The sequence below is a fragment of the Bubalus bubalis genome, chromosome 20 (assembly GCF_019923935.1).
Source record: "Bubalus bubalis isolate 160015118507 breed Murrah chromosome 20, NDDB_SH_1, whole genome shotgun sequence".
Classification (NCBI taxonomy): Eukaryota; Metazoa; Chordata; class Mammalia; order Artiodactyla; family Bovidae; genus Bubalus; species Bubalus bubalis.
This window is the reverse complement of record NC_059176.1, coordinates 28,193,636-28,216,075: the sequence shown is the minus strand read 5'-3', so window position 1 is coordinate 28,216,075 and position 22,440 is coordinate 28,193,636. Positions and strand designations below refer to the sequence as shown.

The 22,440-nt window shown below is 37.5% G+C and overlaps 1 protein-coding gene across 2 annotated transcripts in view; it reads left to right on the top strand.

Annotated features, from left to right (window-relative positions):
- The window catches only part of NUBPL (nucleotide binding protein like), a 457,415-nt gene that overhangs the window by 171,607 nt on the left and 263,368 nt on the right, over positions 1-22,440 (top strand). For both annotated transcript variants that reach the window (XM_045163735.1, XM_025271622.3), the window contains exon 8: positions 20,606-20,691. In XM_045163735.1, coding sequence (XP_045019670.1) covers positions 20,606-20,691 — 86 coding nt within the window. The remainder of the gene's footprint in view (positions 1-20,605; positions 20,692-22,440) is intronic.

Below are 22,440 nucleotides of genomic sequence, written 5' to 3'. Positions count from 1 at the left end.
GTTAAATGGAATTTGTGCTGTCCTTGATGTTTTGTTATTGTCATACAGTAAAACAAACTCTATGACAGGCAAACATTTTTGTGTCTTAAAAACATTATCATTTATAAATTTACCTTTAGAGATCAGATTCATGAACAAAAGTTGCAAAGAACTGCCAAACAAAAATATAAAGAAAGACACTTTGAAAAGGTAGTGATATTAGTCTGTGTTTTAGAAAAGAAGTAGTGCTTAAGTATTATTTAGTTAAAACCTGGCTTTTTGGTTCACAGTCGTTCAGCACTTACAGCATAGTGCCTGATATGTGGCAGGCACTCAGTAATATTTATTGAATGAATATTGAATAAGAATAAATACTGGGAAAATTTGGCTTTTTAATAAATACAACTTTGGGAAAATTTTATATCCTGCCAATTAGTTAATGTTAAAGTTGAGAGCAATAAACGTGTTCGTTTACATCAAATACAAAATATTTAACACTTCAATATGGTAGTGGATATCTTTTTATGCAATGGAATTTAAATATTAGCTTTTATATTGAACCTGTTTCTAAGGATTTTCCTGGATTCCAATGCAAAAATAGTTGTAAATCTCTCTGTAAATCTCTCTTATATACATATAGGACTTTGAGGAAAATAATGGAATTTTAAAATGTCTTTTCAAATCTGTTATTTGTTGGTAATAAATAACCAGGAGCTATCATGGACAGTCACCAAAAAGTTTAGAAATTAGGTATTTGATAATATATATACATTCCTCCTGTGGTCATGTATGGATGTGAGAGTTGGACTGTGAAGAAGGCTGAGCGCCAAAGAATTGATGCTTTTGAACTGGGGTGTTGGAGAAGACTCTTGAGAGTCCCTTGGACTGCAAAGAGATCCAGCCAGTCCATTCTGAAGGAGATCAGCCCTGGGATTTCTTTGGAAGGAATGATGCTGAAGCTGAAACTCCAGTAGTTTGACCACCTCATGCGAAGAGTTGACTCATTGGAAAAGACTCTGATGCTGGGAGGGATTGGGGGCAGGAGGAGAAGGGGACGACAGAGGATGAGATGGCTGGATGGCATCACTGACTCGATGGACGTGAGTCTGGGTGAACTCCGGGAGTTGGTAATGGAGAGGGAGGCCTGGCGTGCTGCAATTCATGGGGTCGCAAAGAGTCAGACACGACTGAGTGACTGATCTGATCTGATCTGATACATTCTTTGAAAATATCATTATGATATTACTAATAATTATGACTGCTTTTGATATTTAATTAGATTTATAACCTTTCTAGAGCCTGAGGCTTTTACTTTGTTGGGGCAAATTATAATGCATGAGATGGGAGTAAATTGCAGTAAAACAGGAAAGTAATTTGTCCTTTCTGTAGTCAGAGTTCTAAATAGTCTGTATTTTTTTCTTTTTAAAGTAGTTTTGGGACTTTTATTTTTTAAATACCAAGAGTGATCGCTAAATGTTTATTGAATACGTTGTACTCCTTGAACTTTGAAATGCCTGTTGCAAGATTCCAAAACTCTTATTTATGTGGATAATATTGATAAAGTTGAGCTAAATTATTATTTATTCCCTGAGTTGTGAATTGGTACCGTGAAAAAGTTTAATTTACTTCACACAGATAAACGGGTGTCCCTAAGCAATTTTCCTTTGTTTATTCAGATAATAGCCCCTCTATCTGGATAGGATTTATGATTATATCACCCTGTTTAATTTGTGCTTATACTCTAAAACAAATAATGTGTAGATTGAGGTTAAGATTTACTTCTCCTTTGTGGATTTCTTTATAATATCCTAAAATTTAACTAGTATCTCTATTTCTTACCTTTGATGAAGAGTCTACCCTCTAATAGGTAATTAATGTTCAGTTCAGTTCAGTTCAGTCACTCAGTCGTGTATGACTCTTTGCGACCCCATGAATCTCAGCACGCCAGGCCTCCCTGTCCATCACCAACTCCCGGAGTTCACTCAGACTCACGTCCATCGAGTCAGTGATGCCATCCAGCCATCTCATCCTCTGTCATCCCCTTCTCCTCCTGCCCCCAATCCCTCCCAGCATCAGAGTCTTTTCCAATGAGTCAACTCTTCGCATGAGGTGGTCAAACTACTGGAGTTTCAGCTTTAGCATCAGTCCTTCCAAAGAAATCCCAGGGCTGATCTCCTTCAGAATGGACTGGTTGGATCTCCTTGCAGTCCAAGGGACTCTCAAGAGTCTTCGCCAACACCCCAGTTCAAAAGCATCGATTCTTCGGCGCTCAGCCTTCTTCACAGTCCAACTCTCACATCCATACATGACCACTGGAAAAACCGTAGCCTGGACTAGATGGACCTTTGTTGGCAAAGTCACGTCTCTGCTTTTCAGTATGCTAGATGAGAATAAAAAGCAATGTTTTAGAGTTTTGGTCAAATGTGCATGGCGGTTCAGTAGCATTGTGTACATTCACGCTGTTGTGCAGCCATCACCACCCTCCATCTCCAGAGCTTTCTCATCTTCCCAAACTGCAACTCTTTACCCATTAAACAATAACTCTGAATTCCCTCCTACCCCTAGCCCCTGGTAAGCACCATTCAGAAACAGTATTTTTTAACAATAAGATGAGAGAATGATTCTAGAATGAGGAAAACATATTTATAAGATTGCATTAAACATAAACCTAACATTGATTTTATGATTTATTAATAAATTTTAATTATTTTTTAAAATGAAGAAACAGTGTTTCCTTCTTAATTTTGTTGTCATTCTTAAAATCTGCCTTTGGAAAAAACTCATCAACTCAGTTTGTGCTGTACTCCATAGTAGGTAGCTGCTGCTGCTGTTGCTACTGCTGCTGCTTCTTCAAGTTTTTGTTTTCATTTATCTTTTGTGCCTTTTTATTTTTTACTGAAGTATAGTTGAGGTTGCAAAGCAACAAATACTATCCATATGAAGGTAGGTGCTTAGCACTGTACAGGATCCATGGATGGTTAAATCAAGTCTTTCCCATAGACAAGTGTTCCTAACCTTTTTTTGATTCTTGGACCTTTTTTTGATAATTTGATGTATAAATGGAAATGTATTTGTACCTACAGAAACACAGTTTATATGTATAATTTCAGAAGGTTCACTGTCTTCAGTAAAAGTCCCATCTGAATCCTTGTACACTGTTGATGGGAATGTAAATTGGTACAGCCACTGGGGAAGAGGGTAGGGAGGTTTCTCAAAAAACTAAAAATAGAACTACCATATAACTCAGCAGTTCCACTCCTGGATACATGTCTGAGAGAAATGGAAACACTAATTCAAAAAAAGACAAACACACCCCAATGTTCATAGCAACATTAGTTTCAATTGCCAAGATATGGAAGCAACCTAAATGCCTATCAATAGATGAATGGGTAAAGAAGATGTGGTGAGTATGTGTATATATCTATGTATACATATGTGTGCACACATACACACAATGAAATACTACTCAGCTGTAAAAAAACAAAAACAAAAAAACAAAAAAAACCAATGAAAACTTGCCATTTCCAACAACATGGATGGGCTTGGAGAGTATTGTGCTAAGTGAGAGAAGTCAGACAGAGAAAGACAAATACTGTACAATGTCAGTTTTATGTGGAATCCCAAAAATACAACAAACTAGTGTATATAACAAAAAAGAAACAGACTTACAGATATAGAGAACAAACTAGTAGTTACTAGTTGAGGGAGGGAAGTGGAGAGAGGCAGTATAGGGGTAGGGAATAAGATATACAAAATAATATGTATAATATAAGCCACAAGGATATTATATTTTATAATACCTATAAATGGAACATAACATTTAAAAATTGTGACTCACTATATTACACACCTGTATATATTATTGTATATCACTTATACTTGAAAACTAGAAGTCCCAGTCTTAGGAGATAGAGCAAAGGGAAGGGCAAGGAGAGGGAGTGGCGGGTAAGAAAAGAAACATGGATAGCTATAATATGGAGTACAAAAAAGTAATCTGAGAGATATAAACCCCATGGTATGGAGGAATGGCAACCCACTCCAGTACTACTCTTGCCTGCAGAATCCCATGGACAAAGGAGCCTGGTGGGCTACAATCCATGGGGTCGCAAAGCGTCAGACACAACTGAGCGAATAACACACACACACACACACACACACACACACACACACACACACACACACGGAGGATCAAAGGAAGAAGAGATTAAGATTATAGGTTTGAAGGGATTTGTAGAACACCTCATGGAGATGAGGTTTAAAGAATAAACAGAATGCATTGTGGAGCATTTTAAGATCACACCACACCTCGTTTGCCTTGTCTTTTCTCAGGAAAGAGATCTGAAAATGAAAATTCTAGTGTTCCATAATTCTGTTATGGAAAATTAACGTATATTTCACTTCCCGATTCTGATCCATTAAAAATACAATCGGACCAGGTAGTAAAGATGCTTTCAAAAATACAGAAACTTAGCTATATCTGGACTATAACACTAGAATTTTTGTTTATCAGTATTTTCTAAATTTTCTTTAATAAATATGCATATTTTTATAATTTAAAAAAAGTAGATCAAAAGTACTCATTCTTTTTTCTTTTTTTTTTAGAATTGAAGTATAGATGGTTTACAATGTTGTATTAATTTCTGCTGTACAGCCGAGAGATTCACTTGTACACATACATATGTTCTTTTTCATCTTCTTTTCTGTTGTGGTTTACAACAGAGTATTGAATGTAGTTTCCTGTGCTGTACAGTAGGATCTTGTTGATCCTATATGTAGGATCTATGTACAAGATCCTACTGTTGATCTACATATAGTCGTTTGCATCTGCTAACCCCAAACTCCCTACTCCAACCCTGCCCCATCCCGCTTTCCCCTTGGCAACCACCGTCTATTCTCTATGTCTGTGAGTCTGTTTTTCTTTTGTAAATATGTTTGTTTGTGTTGTGTTTTAGACTCCACATATAGGTGATATCATATGGTATTTGTCTTTCTCTTTCTGATTTACTTTGCTTAGTATGATCATCTCTAGGTCCATTCATGTAGCTTCAAATGGCATTATTTCATTTTTTTATGGCTGAGTAATATTCATATATATAATATACACACACACACACACACACACACACACACACACATGTTAGTTGCTTCAGTCACGTCTCATTGACTTTGACCTCATGGACTGTAGCCTCCCAGGCTTCTCTGACCATGGGATTTTCAAGGCAAGAATACTGGAGTGGATTGCCATTTCTTCCACCAGGGAATCTTTCAGACTCAGGGATTGACCCACTTCTTCTGTGTCTCCTACACTGGCAGGCAGATTCTCTACCACTGAGCCACCCAGGAACCCCTATATATATGTGTGTGTGTGTATGTGTGTGTGTAGGAGAAGGAAATGACAACCCACTCCAGTATTCTTGCTGGAAAAATATCATGGACAGAGGAGCCTGGCGCACATGACTAAAACCACTGAGTGTATATATCTGTGTGTGTGTACAGCCAGCACAGCAGGTAGGGATCGAAAGTGGTCGACACAGTTTGGGAAAAAGAAACTAGAGACAGAGTTAAAGGTTTAAAGATGGGACCGGTGGACTCAAGACCTCTTAGATCAAGAGCCCTGTTCCTCGGAGCCACATCACTTTTATTTAGTGTCTTGGCAAGCAGAAAGTATCTGTTGTGTTGCAATGAAGTCAGCCTCCTGCGTTCCCAGTCACGTCTCCCATTTTATTGATTACTTTAAACTGTCTTTGTTATTTTTTTGTACAAGGGGTATCACCTAGCTGGAGGTCATAGACCCGCATATGCCTTGGGAAAACATCTTAGTGTGTGCACAAGCAGTGTTGTGGACTTGCTCTGACCCAGCGTTCCAAGGTCCACACTATGTTTTTCCTTAGCTTAGCAGGGCATGACAACCCCAACTGATCAACCCAATGTACTTTTATTTGGGTTATGCTGTATTGCTGTATTTTGCTTTTATTCTTTTCCCATGGTGATTTTCTCATGGCTTAGCCAGAGCAACAGGCAGCTGACTATTAACCCCTGCATATATATAACTTATATATATATATATATATATATATATCACATCTTCTTAATCCATTCATCTGTTGATGGACATTTAGTCTGTTTCCATGTCTTGACTATTGTAAATAGTGCTGTTGTGAACATAGCGCACGTATCTTTTTGAACTATAGTTTCTTCTGGATATAGGCCTGAGTAGGATTGGTGGATCATATGGCAACTTTATTTTTAGCTTTTTGAGAAACCTCCATACTGGTTTTAATAGTGGCTTCACCAACTCACATTCCCACCAACGGTGTAAGAGGGTGCCCTTTTTTCTCCACATCCTCTCCAGCATTTGTTATTGGTAGACTTTTCAATAATGGACATTCTGACTGGTGTGAGATGGTATCTCACTGTAATTTTGATTTGCATTTCTCTAATAATTAGCAGTTTGAGCATCTTTTCCATGCCCCTGTTGGCCATCTGTTTGTTTTCTTTGGAAAAATGTCTATTTAGGTCTTCTGCCCATTTTTAAATAGGGTTATTTGTTTTTTTGTTGTTGAGTTGTATAAGCTGTTTATATATTTTGACAGTTAAGCTCTTGTCAGTTGTATCAGTTGCAAATATTTTCTCCCAATCCATAGATTGTCTTTTCATTTTGTTTATGGTTTCCTTTTCTGAGAAAACACTCATTCTTTAAAGACAATATATTTCTGTGTAAACAGATACCATGATGATTGGCTGTTATTAACAAACTGCCACTTAATGACAGTTTTCCATGCATTAGTTTTTTATTTGAGGATCACAGGTGTTATATTATGTCTATTTTCTTAAATTTTTGAAGGGTTAAGTAACTTTCTCAAGACCACACAGTTACAATGAGTCATAGCAGAGGTTTGTATTAGTTCTGATTGAGTTTAAAGCTTATACTGTCAAGCTCTGCATCATGCTGCCCTAGTAGAAAACCCAGCAATATTTGACTGATGGATTTACCAAGTTTAGTTCTAGTCCATTCAACCCATTTAGGTTGTAAATATTCTAATCTAGGTTATCTCTAATAAAAATAAACTTGTCTGTGAATATGCCTAAACCCGTGCACCCCTATGTGGTGAGTATCCAACCAGTGGTCTAGATTGGTTTCTCCTGCATTCAAGGCTTTTGCTTGTTTGTTTGTTTCTGACTCCTGAAAGATTGCTTTGGGCCTCTTTATACATCCTAGGGAAGACCTGAAGGCAGTCTAGAAGCAGTCTCCTTTGGGCTTTAGGAAAGTAGTATTAGTCGCTCAGTCATGTCCAACTCTTTGCAAGCCCATGAACTGCAGCCTGCCAAGCTCCTCTGTTCATGGGATTTCCTAGGCAAGCATACTGGAGTGGGTAGCCATTTCCTTCTCTAGGGGATCTTCCTGACCCAGGGATGGAACCCAGGTCTCCCACGTTGCAGGCAGACTCTTTACTGTCTGAGTCACCAGGGAAGCCCTTGGAGACCTTCAAATCATTCTTGGGAAGACTAGTGTTGTCTTTGGGGCTGGTCGTACTGGTCTTGGGCCTTTGGCTGGTTTCCAGGCACACTGGCTCTCAGTATAGAATTGCAGCTGTTGGTGTTAATACAATGATGGTTTATTATGTCAATGTTAAAGTTAATAGCAGTGAGAAGACTAGTTTTCTATAGTGAACATGTCTTAATTTTATAATGAGAAAAACAGAGCAAGCAGGACATATCAGAAACATACCAGAAAGGATATGAGGGGATGTTGAGGGGACAAGTTCATTGCTGATTGTCTCTGTATATGTATATTTCTTACAGGCTTAGGTCCTGAAGTGTAGTTTTATTCAGGCCATGGTCATTTCACAGCTAACATTTCTAAGTAAATACTAAAATTGAGCCAGTTCCCAGGATTTAGAGGGAAGGGCACCAACCAAAGACTTACTGGCCTGGCTTGAATCGTGGCTTTCATCACTTCATATAATCTGGAACAGCCTGACAGAATCATGTCTGCCCTTCTAGACCTACCTGAATTATTTTTCTCTAATTATGAACCTCATTTTCCTTTTTTCTTATCATTGACTTTAGAACTCTTTTAGGATACTCTGTGTTCTGCTTTTTCTTATGTCCCATATCCCACAAACCACAGAAGCTTTTTCAACTCTCATTTGAGCCCCGCTATGATTCGACTTCCTTTTCTTTTCCCACTAAACTCCTTCGTATAACCTGGGATTGCTCCCCCTAAACCTTACATACCCACTGCCCTTCTTTCCTACCTTTACTTTCTCTAATATAAGACACAGTTGACCCTCACTTAGAATGTCTTCCTTTCCCATTCACTGGGTACCCTGGTCCTGCTTACTCTTTATTCTAATGGCTACTACTTGCCATTTTCCCCCAGTCTCCCAGTTAGGAACCCTTTATCCCTCTTTGGAATTCACATAGCATTTTATCTGAACAATTTCTATAGCACTTCTTATGTTCTCTGTTCAAAACTTAAATAACTTTGTTATCTTCTCTACCAGACTGTTACACCCTCGAGAGTAAAGCCTCTGCTTCATTCATCTTTGTGTTTCTCGCAGGGCTGAACTCAGTGCCTTCCTGTAATCACTCAGGAAATGTTGATCAGTGAATGAGTGTTTTATCTGTGTTGGTATTATCTTACCAACTAGGCAGTAAGCTGCTTGAATGCAATGATTTTTTCCCCATTTATTGTAGTATTTCTTAGAGTACCTTGGGCAATGGCTTATGCAATTAATATTGTTTGAATAAATGACAAAGTTAGTTGACTAGTTGTCACTGTTTATGTGCCCCCTTATCTAACTCATTCCTGTGATCTCTCCTAACCCAGCTGCTTTTACCTGGGAGCTCTTTTCTGTGTATCAGTTAAAGCATTACCTTTAAAAACATCAGTCAGTTCAGTTGCTCAGTTGTGTCCAACTCTTTGTGATCCCATGGACTGCAGCACACCAGGCTTCCCTGTCCATCACCAACTCCTAGAGCTTGTGCAAACTCATGTCCATCGAGTCGGTAATGCCATCCAACCATCTCATCCTCTGTTGTCCTCTTCTCCTGCTTCAATCTTTCCCAGCATCAGGGTCTTTTCCAATGAGTCAGTTCTTTGCATCAGGTGGCCAAAATATTGAAGTTTCAGCTTCAGAATCAGCCCTTCCAATGAATATTCAGGACTGATTTCCTTTAGGATGGACTGGTTTGATCTCTTGGCAGTCTAAGCGACTCCCAAGAATCTTCTCCAATACCACAGTTCAAAAGCAACATAGATTTTATTTAATTCTTCCTTTGAGGAAAAAACATTTTCATTTTAGGGATTTCTATATACTATTTTTTTTCTCGTGTTATGTGTAACATACCTGTGGTTAGTTGATACCTTTTGATACTAACTTTTCTTTGGCGTCTGGGATAATAGTATACATGTGGGCACTTGTTATTTGGTTACATGCAGGCTCTGTATTATGGGCTTCCCAAGTGGCTCAGGGGTAAAGAATCAGGTAAACCTGTAATCCAGGAGATGCAGGTTCGATTCCTGGGTCGGGAAGATCTCCCGGAGAAGGAAATAGCAACCCACTCCAGTATTCTTGCTTGGGAAATCCAACGGACAAGGGGTTGCAAAAGAGTGGAGCAGCTTAGTGACTAAACAGCAATAACAACAACAGGCTGTGTATTAAATTACTGATGAGAGTCACTAGTGCCGCTCCATTGGAAGGTAATAAGAAATTCTTTTATTTACTTGCAGGGACATTTGGCAAGGGACTAAATATGTGATTATCTTTATGTGTGGAATACCTGCCTACCCCATAGACTTAGAAGGAGCAAATGAGATAATGAACATAAAAGCTCTATATAAATGTATAGCCGTTTTTAGAAACTACTTGAACACTTCAGAAGAGTTTTTTTCGGGGGGTGTGAAATGTTGTGAATTAGGAATCTTTTTATGAACTTTGCATTTCTCCAACCCATGTTGAGAATGAAATTGTGTTTTATGCTTGTAAAGAGACATTATTTTGCAAAATTTATGGAGACAGACCTGTACAAGTAAAAGATCTTCTTTCTGAGTGCTAATTAGCAAGTGTTTTTATGTGTTCCATTTTGTTCCATAGGATAGATGACAAGCTCATTATAAGAGGAAACTTTAAAGAAAAAAATCCTCCTCTTATTTGTTAAAAGTGTTGTGTAGCAAAAATAGTGATAAATGTGTTGACAGCAGCATTAGTAGCTAATGATTTAAATTTCAGCTTCCGTGGACTACTGAATCATTATATACTGCAAATATCTAGTAGCTGTAGTAATTTCTAGAGGGAAAGGGGACAGAATAGAGGGTGAGAAATAATCAATTATAGTCCTTGCATTTGCTCTTGTCTTGTTGAACCTGTCAAAAGGAGAAGCCAGAGTTATCAGTGATGATTTTGTTGTGTTATTTTGCTTATTTTTTTTTGTTGTTGCACAGTTTGCTGAGTTTTTGCTTGCTGTTTGTTTTGTTGTAAATTAGTTGGTGCCATATATTGAGTTGGGTATATTCCAGTGTTGACTTGTAGTGTTGTTTTTTTTTTTAATCCATAGTGATGTACTCTTGGGAATTATCTAACACTTAACTGCTCTTCCGTAATGGAAGAGGATTAATATTTCTTTGAGAAACATTATAAGTTCCTTGAAAGTCTGAAAATATAGGCACCATGTTACTATTTGAATTCTAATAGATGTTGCCTAAAATATTTTTCTTCCTTTGTTAGATGACTTTAACTCTTGGAATTAAGTGAAGAATTTATGCCTCTCGTGAAATCTGTGAAGCATATTTTTATTTTTTGAGAGACTAGAGAGTTTTAGTGAGTGACTCATATTAAGGTGCTGTATTAGTCAGGGTCCTAGCTGGAAAGAGGTGACACACTTTAAAAACAATTAACTGCCTTATGATCCAGCAATCCCACTGCTGGGCATACACACTGAGGAAACCAGAAGGGAAAGAGACACGTGTACCCCAATGTTCATCGCAGCACTGTTTATAATAGCCAGGACATGGAAGCAACCTAGATGTGCATCAGCAGATGAATGGATAAGAAAGCTATGGTACATATACACTATGGAGTACTACTCAGCCATTAAAAAGAATACATTTGAATCAGTTCTAATGAGGTGAATGAAACTGGAGCCTATTATACAGAGTGAAGTAAGCCAGAAAGAAAAACACCAATACAGTATACTAACGCATATATATGGAATTTAGAAAGATGGTAACAATAACCCTGTGTACGAGACAGCAAAAGAGACAAAAAAGTGATGTATAGAACAGTCTTATGGACTCTGAGAGAGAGGGAGAGGGTGGGAAGATTTGGGAGAATGGCATTGAAACATGTAAAATATCATGTATGAAACGAGTTGCCAGTCCAGGTTCAATGCACGATACTGGATGCTTGGGGCTGGTGCACTGGGACGACCCAGAGGGATGGAATGGGGAGGGAGGAGGGAGGAGGGTTCAGGATGGGGAACACATGTATACCTGTGGCGGATTCATTTTGATATTTGGCAAATCTAATACAATTATGTAAAGTTTAAAAAATAAAATTAAAAAAAAAATCATCTACCCTAAAAAAAAAAAAAAAAACAAAAAAAAAACCACAAAAACAATTAACAGAGTGAGTTTAATGAAGGGATTAGTTACCGAGGTATGGGCAACAATCAGGAAACCAACAAGGGATGGAGAAATACCCAGAGGCTAGTGACAGTCAGGAATTTTTACTGTCTGCCTGAAAGAACAGAGAGTGAAGCATGTTAGTGCGACCTGGCGACTGCTGAAGTCATGGTAGAGGGGCTGTTTGTTGGGAGCTCTGACCACAGAGGAATGCAAGCAAGGGCAGAACTTCTGCAAGACAGAGAGGAAGCAGTGTGTGTGGTACTTACAGTGCTCCCACCTTTTTCTCCTCGCACAGCTCTGTATCCTGGGTACCTGCTATGGCAGATCCCTATTGAAAGCCAGAAGATAAGGAAATTCAGGCGCTAGATACTTACAGTGCTCCCACCTTTTTCTCCTCGCACAGCTCTGTATCCTGGGTACCTGCTATGGCAGATCCCTATTGAAAGCCAGAAGATAAGGAAATTCAGGCGCTAGAATTCACACAGGTCAGCTACCTGGGTTGATCAGGACAGAGAATGAAGCAGAGCTTGGGAAAGAGGGAGGGGAAGTAAGTGGAGCATAGCAAGTGGAAAATAATCAAAACAGCTTTTTTTTTCTTCATGGTTGTCATTGTAACTGTGAATTAGTGACTTGTGATTGATGAAGTACAAAGATTCCTGCCTTCTGAAAGTTTGAAGCTAATACAGATCTCAGTACAGTCAAATTAGTGAAAATTCATGCTATCAGAAGGCAAATTTTTACTATCGTCAAATTAATGAACAGAATATTTATATTGGAGATAAACTGTGATGTTAAGTTTATTTTATTTATTACTCCCCAATAATGGGGAGTAATGGATAGAGGGGCTTATTTTGATAGGATAGAGTTATGAAAAAAAAGTTCTCCTTCACTTTATTAAGTAAAAATAGATGTAGGAATAAAACTTCTGGAAATGATTCTTAAAATAGAAGGGACAAAGACTGAACAACTCTTGAGGGCAGTACATGATCCCTTCTTGGTCTTCTTTCTTTTACTTCCAAGGAAGGGCATAGAAAACAGCCAGGTGGTCCTAACGTGGGTACTGTCTTCATTACTTTCCCACAAGGAGGGAGAAGCTACTGCCTGTGGTAGAGTAGGCAGCTAGACAATATGCTGAATATCCACAGACTCAGGCTGCACTAGCAGACTGGCATGGCATTATGGAAATGAGGGCATGCCCTTTCTTCCTGTCTGGAGCCCTTCCTGTCTGGACACTACAGATAGAAGGAAAGCCCGAGGCCTTTCTGCCTCTTATTCACTTAAATGAGATGAGATGGGAATTTTAAATTGAGCCACCTTAATATTTCAGTCATCATTTAAAGTAAAAGGCATTTATTGCTTGTGAAAGGCAGTGGGCCTTTTGCCACATTAACTGAACTCCTATTCACTCATCGTAGATGCCAGTCCAAGCCCACACTTGTATTTTTCCCACCACCAGCTTGGGCTATTCAGTTATCTCTTTTACAGTAATACTCTTGACTGCCAGTTTTGACAGTAGTGTGTGTGTGTGTGTGTGTGTGTATGTATATATAAAATTTTATTTTGTCTTTATTTGTGGCTGTCCTGTGTCTTTGTTGCCTCGCAGGCTTTTCTCTAGTTGTGGCAAGTGGAGTCTGTTCTCTAGTTGTGACGTGCAGGTTTCTCTGCGGTGACTTCTCTCGTTGAAGAGCATGGGCTCTAGGGCAAGTGAGGGGCTTCAGTAGTTGGACTCCTGGATTCTAGAACGCAGGCTCGACAGCTGTGGCCCATGGGTTTTGTTGTTTCACAGCCTGTGGGATCTTCCTGGATCAGGGATTGTACCTGTGTCTCCTGTATTGGCAGGGGAATTCTTTATCACTGAGTCACTGGAGAAGCCCAACAGTAGTTTTTATAACATGAAAGGATCGGGCACATATTGTTGCCTTCATTAAGTAAATTACCATGGGCCATATTTGGCTGCTTTGGATTTTAGTGCTATTTTCTCCCTACATTGTACAATTTGTAACTACCTCAAATTGTAAAGCTTAAAGCATGCTTATACCTGATAGGTGGCAGACTTAGGTCATAGATTTCCCTAGTATTCAAAGATAGGAAATCTTCATTATGTTTTTGGTTTGTAGTGTGAAACTAAAGGAGACAGTCAGTTTTGGATTTCTCCCCTGGTGTATTTCCATGAAAATGTTGGGCAGGGTTATAATTAATGGATATTTGGCAAATAATCACATGATATAGAAGAGAATTACTGTTTTACCCATCAAATTATAAAAATTATTTCCAAAATAATTTTTTTGTTTTTGTTAGGCAAATTGTAGCTAAGGATTAAAGATCAGGAATTGTATTCCAGTGTTTTATCTTTAAGGACTCACCTGATATTCAGTCTGAAACTTCAATCTTTGTTAGTTTGGGAATCAAATTATAAAGCAAATATAATGCTATTGGTTAATAAACAATAATGTTTCCAATTAAATTTAAGAAGCAGGGCCCCTGTATTTGTGTCAACTTATATTATAGGTAGAAATTGTAGTGTGTCAGTTAACAGTTTAAGGAAATAGCCTAAGAATTAAAAACTTTTAAACTATGACATGGAAAGACTCAGGATTTGAAAAACTTCCCCAAATGATTCTTATGTAGATTTCAGAATCATTCTGTCTAGAGCAACTTATCTGATAATTCCTTGATTTATCCAGCCTGTGTTTTGATGGGACCCTTCTGATATCGTTCATTCAGTTTTATCTTTGAAGAATTTCTAGGCACTTTGTTCATCATATGCCTGACAGCTAAAATTCCTTAATATCTTAAAGTTCAATGAATAGTTAATGGCCAAGGGATAGTCAGATTCATATTAAAAACTACTTTTAAATCTATTAAACATTTGTATGTAGAAAAAGGATGAGACTCACAATCTATCATTTAAAAAATTTTGCACTTTGTCTTAGATGTTAAAGATTTGATCAGAGTGCTGTGTAGCTCTGAAGAATGTCTTCATATCTTAAGTATGATTTGAAAATGGAGCAAAGCTTTTCCATGAAAAATCTCAGTCTTTCTTTTGTGAAATACACCTGGTTAAATACAGTTAAGGTAATCAGGGTATAGCAGTTCTCTTCTTTGGGGTTCGTGTTAGAGAAACAACGTGTTCAGAAAGGAGTGTGTATCATTATGAACAAAACAGCCTTTGGTGGTGGCTCACAGAGAGCATGGGCAGCTTGAGCTTTATGTGCATCTAACAGAGTTGGAAATCCAAAATATTAAATCTTAAGAGTCCAGCATGAACAGATGCTTATAGAAGAACATTGCAGAGACATTTGTGTAAAACAAGTAGGCTTCTCTAGGTGTTTACTAATCAACATAAAGATGGACTCAAGACTTGAGGATTTAATCTTTACTGATAATATCAGAACTGAGGGAGAGAATGAGAATGAGAGAGAGAGAGAGCATGTGAGTAGAATATGAGAGAACTGTATGGTTCTAGCCCAAGCTCTTTAGAATCTCCAGAAACTTCTCTTGTCCTCAGTGGTTCATAGTGAATGCAGTCTGAATCCCTAGTGAGTTTTGCCTTTGACTCCATTATTGAAGAGCTAATCTCTCTTTCTAAATAGCAGATGTGTGTCCAGATTCCTTTAACAAACTTGAATTCTTAATTAAAAGTGCACATGCTCTCTCTCACCAATGACTTTGAAATACTGTGATTTCCACTAATTATTGTGTTTTATAATGCTTTTTGGCAGCAGTTGGCATAATTTTCTGTGACAGAATTCATTTCTAAAGTGAGCAACATAATGATTGATCTTTAAATTAGTAAAACCTATACCCTTTGTGACTATACCAATTCTCTCCTCTGTTGGAATGGAGTATAGAATCCAAAACAGTGACTCATGAAAGAATTATTTATATTCCCTGTTGAAACACAGTCTGGGGGTACATTTAAGGTGAATTTGCCTTTTTAATTTTGTTTTACTTAATCTACTGCTAATGTTAGTGGACATTTATTGATATTACAGGGAATAATGTTTATAATTCAGGAAGTTTGGGAGTTATAGAGAAGAATGGCAAGGGAGAACTAAAAAATACTGAAGCAAATCTCCTTTATAGTCAATAAACAATTAAGTAAACATAATTCTGTTAAGCTAGCAGAAAATGATTATTTTGCTGCAAGTATCTTTAAATAAATCAAGGAGCATCAGCAGCATTAAATATTAGAGCACTGTGAACATTAAGAATAGCAATTAATTTCTTCTTTTAAGCGTTGGTTGACTTTACATTGATGTGCTAAAGGATTATATAGAATTACTCATCCAGGTATACTTAAGGGCAGTTTTTGTTGTATATTTTTATTAGGTTCCAACACTGAAGTTCTCAGTCAAGCATGGGTATTAGATACAATTTATGCCTTGGAGACTTAGAATGCCATAGTTGAGTAATTCCACACTGGTATAATTATGATCAGCCTAACATCTGGAATGATTAGTTTTAAATGCTTCAGTTCTGTTCAGTCGCTCAGTCGTGTCTGACTCTTTGCAACGCTATGGACTGCAGCATGCCAGGCTTCCCTGTCCATCACCAATTCCTGGAGCTTACTCAAACTCATGTCCATCAAGTCGGTAATGCCATCCAACCATCTCATCCTCTGTCATCCCCTTCTCCTTCCACCTTCAATCTTTCCCAGCATCACAGTCTTTTCCAGTGAGTCCGTTCTTTGCATCAGGTGGCCAAAGTATGGGGAGTTTCAGCTTCAGCATCAGTCCTTCCAATGAATATTCAGGACTGATTTCCTTTAGGATGGACAGGTTGGATCTCCTTGCAATCCAAGGGACTCTCAAGAGTCTTCTCCAATACCACAATTCAAAAGCATCAGTTCTTCAGTGCTCAGCTTTCTTTATAGTCCAACTCTCACATCCATACATGACCACTGGAACTAACTGCTCTGAACTTGAACCCAAATCTAGATATGCAATTATAGATGCAGTTTCCTGTCAATACTCAAGAGAATTAGCCGTTAAGACAATACTCTAAAATAATTATTTTTCAAGATGTTTACATATTTTCCAGAATCTGATAGACAACTAACCTCTTATAGTAAATCCCAGAGAGTAAAATGCCTTTTACATAGATTACAACTTGGAAAATAACATTTAAATGATATTATTTATTTAGACTTAGACATTTACCCTAGAAAATGAATGGATAGAAAATCCTTCATGGAATTCTTGAGATGGTACTTTACGGTACTCTGTTTTTACCCCTTGAAAATTATTATATTTATTGCAAAGTAAACATTCTCTTTGTTGCTATTAGTATTCCTTGTGGTCAATAGAGGGAGCACAAGTTTTCTAACCATCACAAAACTGAGGTGACATCATCAGTGATGGTATAGAGGGGAACAATCTAGGCTAGTTCATATTGATTCATGTTCCAGAGTCTGTGAGAAAAATTGAAATTTATTAAATAGAAAGTCAAGAATTGTAGAGATAAACTGTAGTATCAGATTTAGAGATCATATTTTAAGTTAAGAGATTAGTAACAAAAACCAACATAATTCCTTTAAAATGGAAAAATATACATTGTGATGCACAGATTGGTTAATGACTAATTTTACTGGAGATTTTGTTTCTCTTTTGTTTACTTTATTTCTTTATAATTTGTAGAGGTCACTTTAGGGTGTCTGGAATAGTACATGTGCGATGCACTAAAATTTGGTACAGCAAAAGAGGTGTAGTGATTTCTGTATGGGTCAGTTATGTTTTTGTATTGTTTAACAAGGGCTAGACATTTTTTTTCTCAAAATTGCTTCCTGAAGACTGATTGCATTGCAATTAGTCAATAGTTAAGAACATATATTTAAGGGGGAAAAAATCTTACACTAGAAACTCTTATGAATGTAGCTGGTAGTTCCAGAGGAATGTTTACATGTTTTATGAGCATTTTATGGAACATGGAAGATGATCGTTATCTGTCCTTGTCAGAAGTTTATTATGATGTATGAGTGGTTCTGTTTAAATTACAAACAAGCTCAGGCATCATGGATGCTTATTTGTGATACCATGTTAGTGTTAAGTACAAGAAAACCAAGACACTTTAATCCCTCTTTCTAGGGTCTTACAGCTATCACTAAGCATTTTTGTAATAGCTTTGTTATTTTTTAAAAAGTGAAATAGCTCTTTAAATAAGACCAGTGGAAATAGATTCATTTTATAGAGAAGTTAATTGAGATGTATTGAGATTTACTGAGCTATTCAAGATTATATAATACGTTAGCATAGTCAACAAAACCAGAATTCAGAGCTTTTGCTTCCTGGTTCAAGGAGTTACAAAGAGTTCTTAGAGCTGTAGTCTAGGATAATTCAAAAATATAGGACAATTATTTAAATCCCTGATCCTTTGTTAAGTGCCTGTTTTGTGTACAGCATAGTTATTTTGTTTGATTAAAAATTGAGAAAAATAACCATCCATGAAACTATATTGTCTAGTAGTAATACAAACAGTGGATGAAGTGTGTTTCAACCAAAAAATATTTATATTATCTTAAAGCTAAAGGTACATTTTAGGACTAATAGAAAACCCCTCTGTACTGATTTATCGTTATGAGAGAATTTGGAGGAAATAACCAAGGGGTCGGAGAAGGCAGTGGCACCCCACTCCAGTACTCTTGCCTGGAAAATCCCAGGGATGGAGGAGCCTGGTGGGCTGCCGTCTATGGGGTCGCACAGAGTCGGACACAACTGAAGTGACTTAGCAGTAGCAGCAGCAGCCAAGGGATGAGGGGTGTTGTTTACAGGTGAAGAGAATGGCTCTGAGGTTGAGGGACTGTAATTCTTAGAGGAGGTGGTATTTCACATATGCTTAAATAGGATTACTGAGGCAGTCAGGTTGAACTGAAAACTACAGTTAAGAGGGAATGCAAAATCGTGTGATCAGAGAGCTGGCTGAGACCTTGAAGACCGTCTGCCCTTTCATTAATTTTACGGCTAAGGAAACTGAGACCTGGAGTGATTCTGAGTTACTTGCCCAAGGTTAGTCACACAGGTAGATGGGGGCAGAACTGGAATTAATTTTCCTCCAAATGCCTGGATATGATAACAGAACTGGGAAGGTGGCAAATTATGGAAATACACTGGATGTGCAGAGTTGAGTATATTTTTGCATAACAGTTATTTCCATCAGTCTTTAAAAAAGGAAAAAGAGAAATGTTGGTTTGTTTTGGGTTTCTTGGGAAGAATAAATCCAAATAGAAGAATGTAGTGATCCATGGAACAGTTCAAAAAGTAGGACGAGCTGCCTGATGGCAAATATGAAAATGATCTTGCCAACAACTTCTAGAACATTTTTACTAATAATAGTAATAAAGATAATAAAAATATAACCAACAGCAACAGCTACCATTTATGGAATGTTTACCTATGGCATCATGTCGAATATCTTATGTACATTACTTCATTAAATTATTGCATCCTGTGACCTAAGAATTTCTATGCCATTTTGTAAATTAGAAACTAAATCTCAAAGAGATTAAGTTATTCCCCTTGTCACACTGGTAGTCAGCTATGGAATAAAAATTTGAATTCTCTTTCTGTTTGAATTCCAAGCCAGTGTTTCTGAAGCTTGACTAATGAATAAACCCTTCTTCTAAAGGAAAATAATCTGCTCATGCCCTAAATAGACTTATTTTTGTTAGTAGGCTACTTAACTAAGCATAAACACAAATTCCTTAAGCTTATAGCTCTTATATAATTTTTAAAAACTACAAAACTTACAAATTACATTCAAGCAAATGTGTAAGATCAGTAAAATTCAAACTAATGACATTGATTTAATATGAAAGAGAAAGTTTTTGCTGAAATGAAAGGACCAATTGCAAGATGAATTTGTAGCTAACTGCTGCTGCACAGTTGCTCTGGGTTTAGTGTGCCAATGCTGCCACATGCTTTGTGAGAACTTGATTCTGCTGCTGCTTTTCTCTGTTCTGTCTTCTTCAAATTGTCCCTTCAGACTCTGTAGTGCTCTGTAATAGTATCATCTGCCCTTCACTTGATGCATCAGTTATTTATTGTTAATCCTACTTCTGTTCTCCTTGGCTATGCCAAAGTACTACTGCCAATTTGGTGGTTTGGAATGCCGAAATGTCACGGCAGTAAATATTTCATTATAAGATTGTGGTCATCAGGTGATCTAAAATATGTTCATTTTTTCAGTCTATCATCTAGAAGAAACCCCCCAATTTAAGAAATTCATAGTGTCTACAAATCATAACCAGGTCTCTGGTGTTTCTACTTACAGGAAAAAATTGCACTGCACTTTCCCTCAAAACTCAAAACCATCTGGTTACTGTGGGGTAATAGTGGAGACCCAGGAAAGCCTCCATCTCCATCTTGCCCTAGTTTTATCCCCACCAAAGTATTCTCTACAGTATAAACCACAGTACTGAGTTTTCTGGAGTACAGATTTAGAGCTCAGCTGGGTATCGCTTCTTTCGGGAAACTTTCCCCTGTTGTTTCTTCTTATCACTTGTTTCCTCACCCCATTCACGATCACCTTAACCATCCTCTTCTCTAGATTGAATTAGTTATTTTTCCTTTGTTCTTCCTTTATAACTCCATAAAACCCTAGGTCTACCTTTATTATAACCCTGATTAGCATATTGTGTTGAATCCTTAATTTGGGGGTTTCCCCAAGTAGGCTGTTAGGTTCTTGAAAGGAAAGCATACTTTGTGCATCTTCTAGGTAGCACATTGTGTGTGTGTGAAAGAGAAGATCCTGATGATACAGCTGTGATCATGAATCACAGGTCAGTTTTAATTTTAGGAGTGAGGAGTCAAAAATTGGCAAAAACAAAACAGACATTGCCTTATCTTTCCTATTCATGTATGTGAAATTTATGCAAATTACCTAAACAGTTAAATAATAGACTCTTTTAGTGTGTAGTCAACATAATTTTGGAAGTAATCTTTCCATACGGAATTAAATAATAGCATCATTTTGCTGTGGTTTCTATTTCCACTTGGTTAGGTGCTGTCATTGTCTCCACGCCTCAGGACATTGCCTTGATGGATGCACACAAGGGAGCTGAGATGTTTCGAAAAGTCCACGTGCCTGTAAGTATTTTCACCTTCACTGTTGGAAAAGTAAGAAATGCTTCTAACCGAAAAAAGCAGATCATTGAGAAATACAATCCAAAATTTAATTTAGTCCTGGGTAGAAATCTGTGTGAACACCCTACTTCATTTTTTTTGTTGTTTAGTCGCTAAGTCATGTCCAACTCTTATGTGACTCCATGGGTTGTAGCCGCCAGGCTCCTCTGTCCATCGGCTTTCCCAGGCAAGAATACTGGAGTGAGTTGCCATTTCCTTCTCCAGGGGATTTTCCTGGCTCAGGGATTGAACCCACATCTCCTGCATTGGCAGGCAGATTCTTTACCACTGAGACCGGGGTAGCCCATTCTTCATTTTAATTGTTACTTTAAAAACACACATATAGGTGGAAACAGGAATGCACATTATATTAATCAAAGAAAATTCTGAAATATCCCTCAAGTATGAGTTTTCTGAACAATTATTCCCTCTCTCAACTATCTGTAGCTGTCACTGTCTAAAAAAAAAATAATGAGAATTTTGAGAAATTATTTAGGAAGATGACTTTTTTCCTTCTGTCTTCTACAGTTGTAACTCATTTATAGCTCACCATCTTCTTGAAAGTAAGAATTTGCTATACAAAGTGCAAAAAATAGAAATATTATAAAAAGGAGAGAGAAGACAAAATCAGATGGACTCAGAGTGAAGTCTGTAAACAACTTGCATGCTATTAAGGGACTTAGATGTGTGCTGGAAGTATGCCATGTATTTTCAAGCAGTCACAGGGAAAGAAACATAGGCCATTATAAGACTGTCCATTTCTGTGGGGTTAAATAAAAGAGCTTGAAGCACTATTTATAATAGCCAGGACATGGAAACAGCCTAAATGTTCACTGACAGATGAAAGGATAAAGAAGATGAACTATTACTCAGCCATCAGAAAAGAATGAAATAGTGCCATTTGCAGTAACATGGATAGACCTAGAGATTATCATACTAAACAAAGTAACTCAGAAAGAGAAAGATAAATACCATATGATATTACTCATATTTAGAATCTAAAGTGCTATACAAATCAATTTATTGATAAAACAGAAACAGACTCACAGACATAAAGAACAGACTTGTGGTTGCCACGGGGATGGTGGAATAGGGAAGGAAAGGAACAGGAGTTTGGGATTAGAAGATAACATATATATATATATATATATATAACTGAGTCACTTTGTTGTGCAGAAGAAATTAACACAACATTGTAAGTCAACTATACTTCAGTAAATTTTTTAAAAAAGAGCTTGATGCTCAAAAGAAGCAGAACTGAGAGGAGAGGCATTACTCTTTCCTAGATCCTCAAGAATATTAATAAAAGAAACCCTGTAGGTAATGAACACATTTTCATCACCTTTGTAACCGTAGATAGAGTATTCTTCCTCCTAGTGTGCCTCATCAAAAGTAAGTGGATTTGTGCCAAAGTGTGGTTTAGAACAAGTGTTTCAGTATGAAGCCAAAATGATACTTCCATCTCTGTGGCTCCCAATGGCTTTGTTTAATTCTTGGTTAGATTTTAGAGCTTATAAAGCGGAACTTTTTGTTTTTGTTTTCCTATATGGCTTATTGCAGGGTCTTTTATATAGTTCCCTGCACTGCACAGTAGGACCTTATAGTTTATCCATTCTATATATAATAGTTTGCATCTGCTAATCCCAGACTCCCAATCCAACCCCCTGACCCCAGCAACCACACGTCTGTTCTGTTTGTGAATCTGTTTCTTTT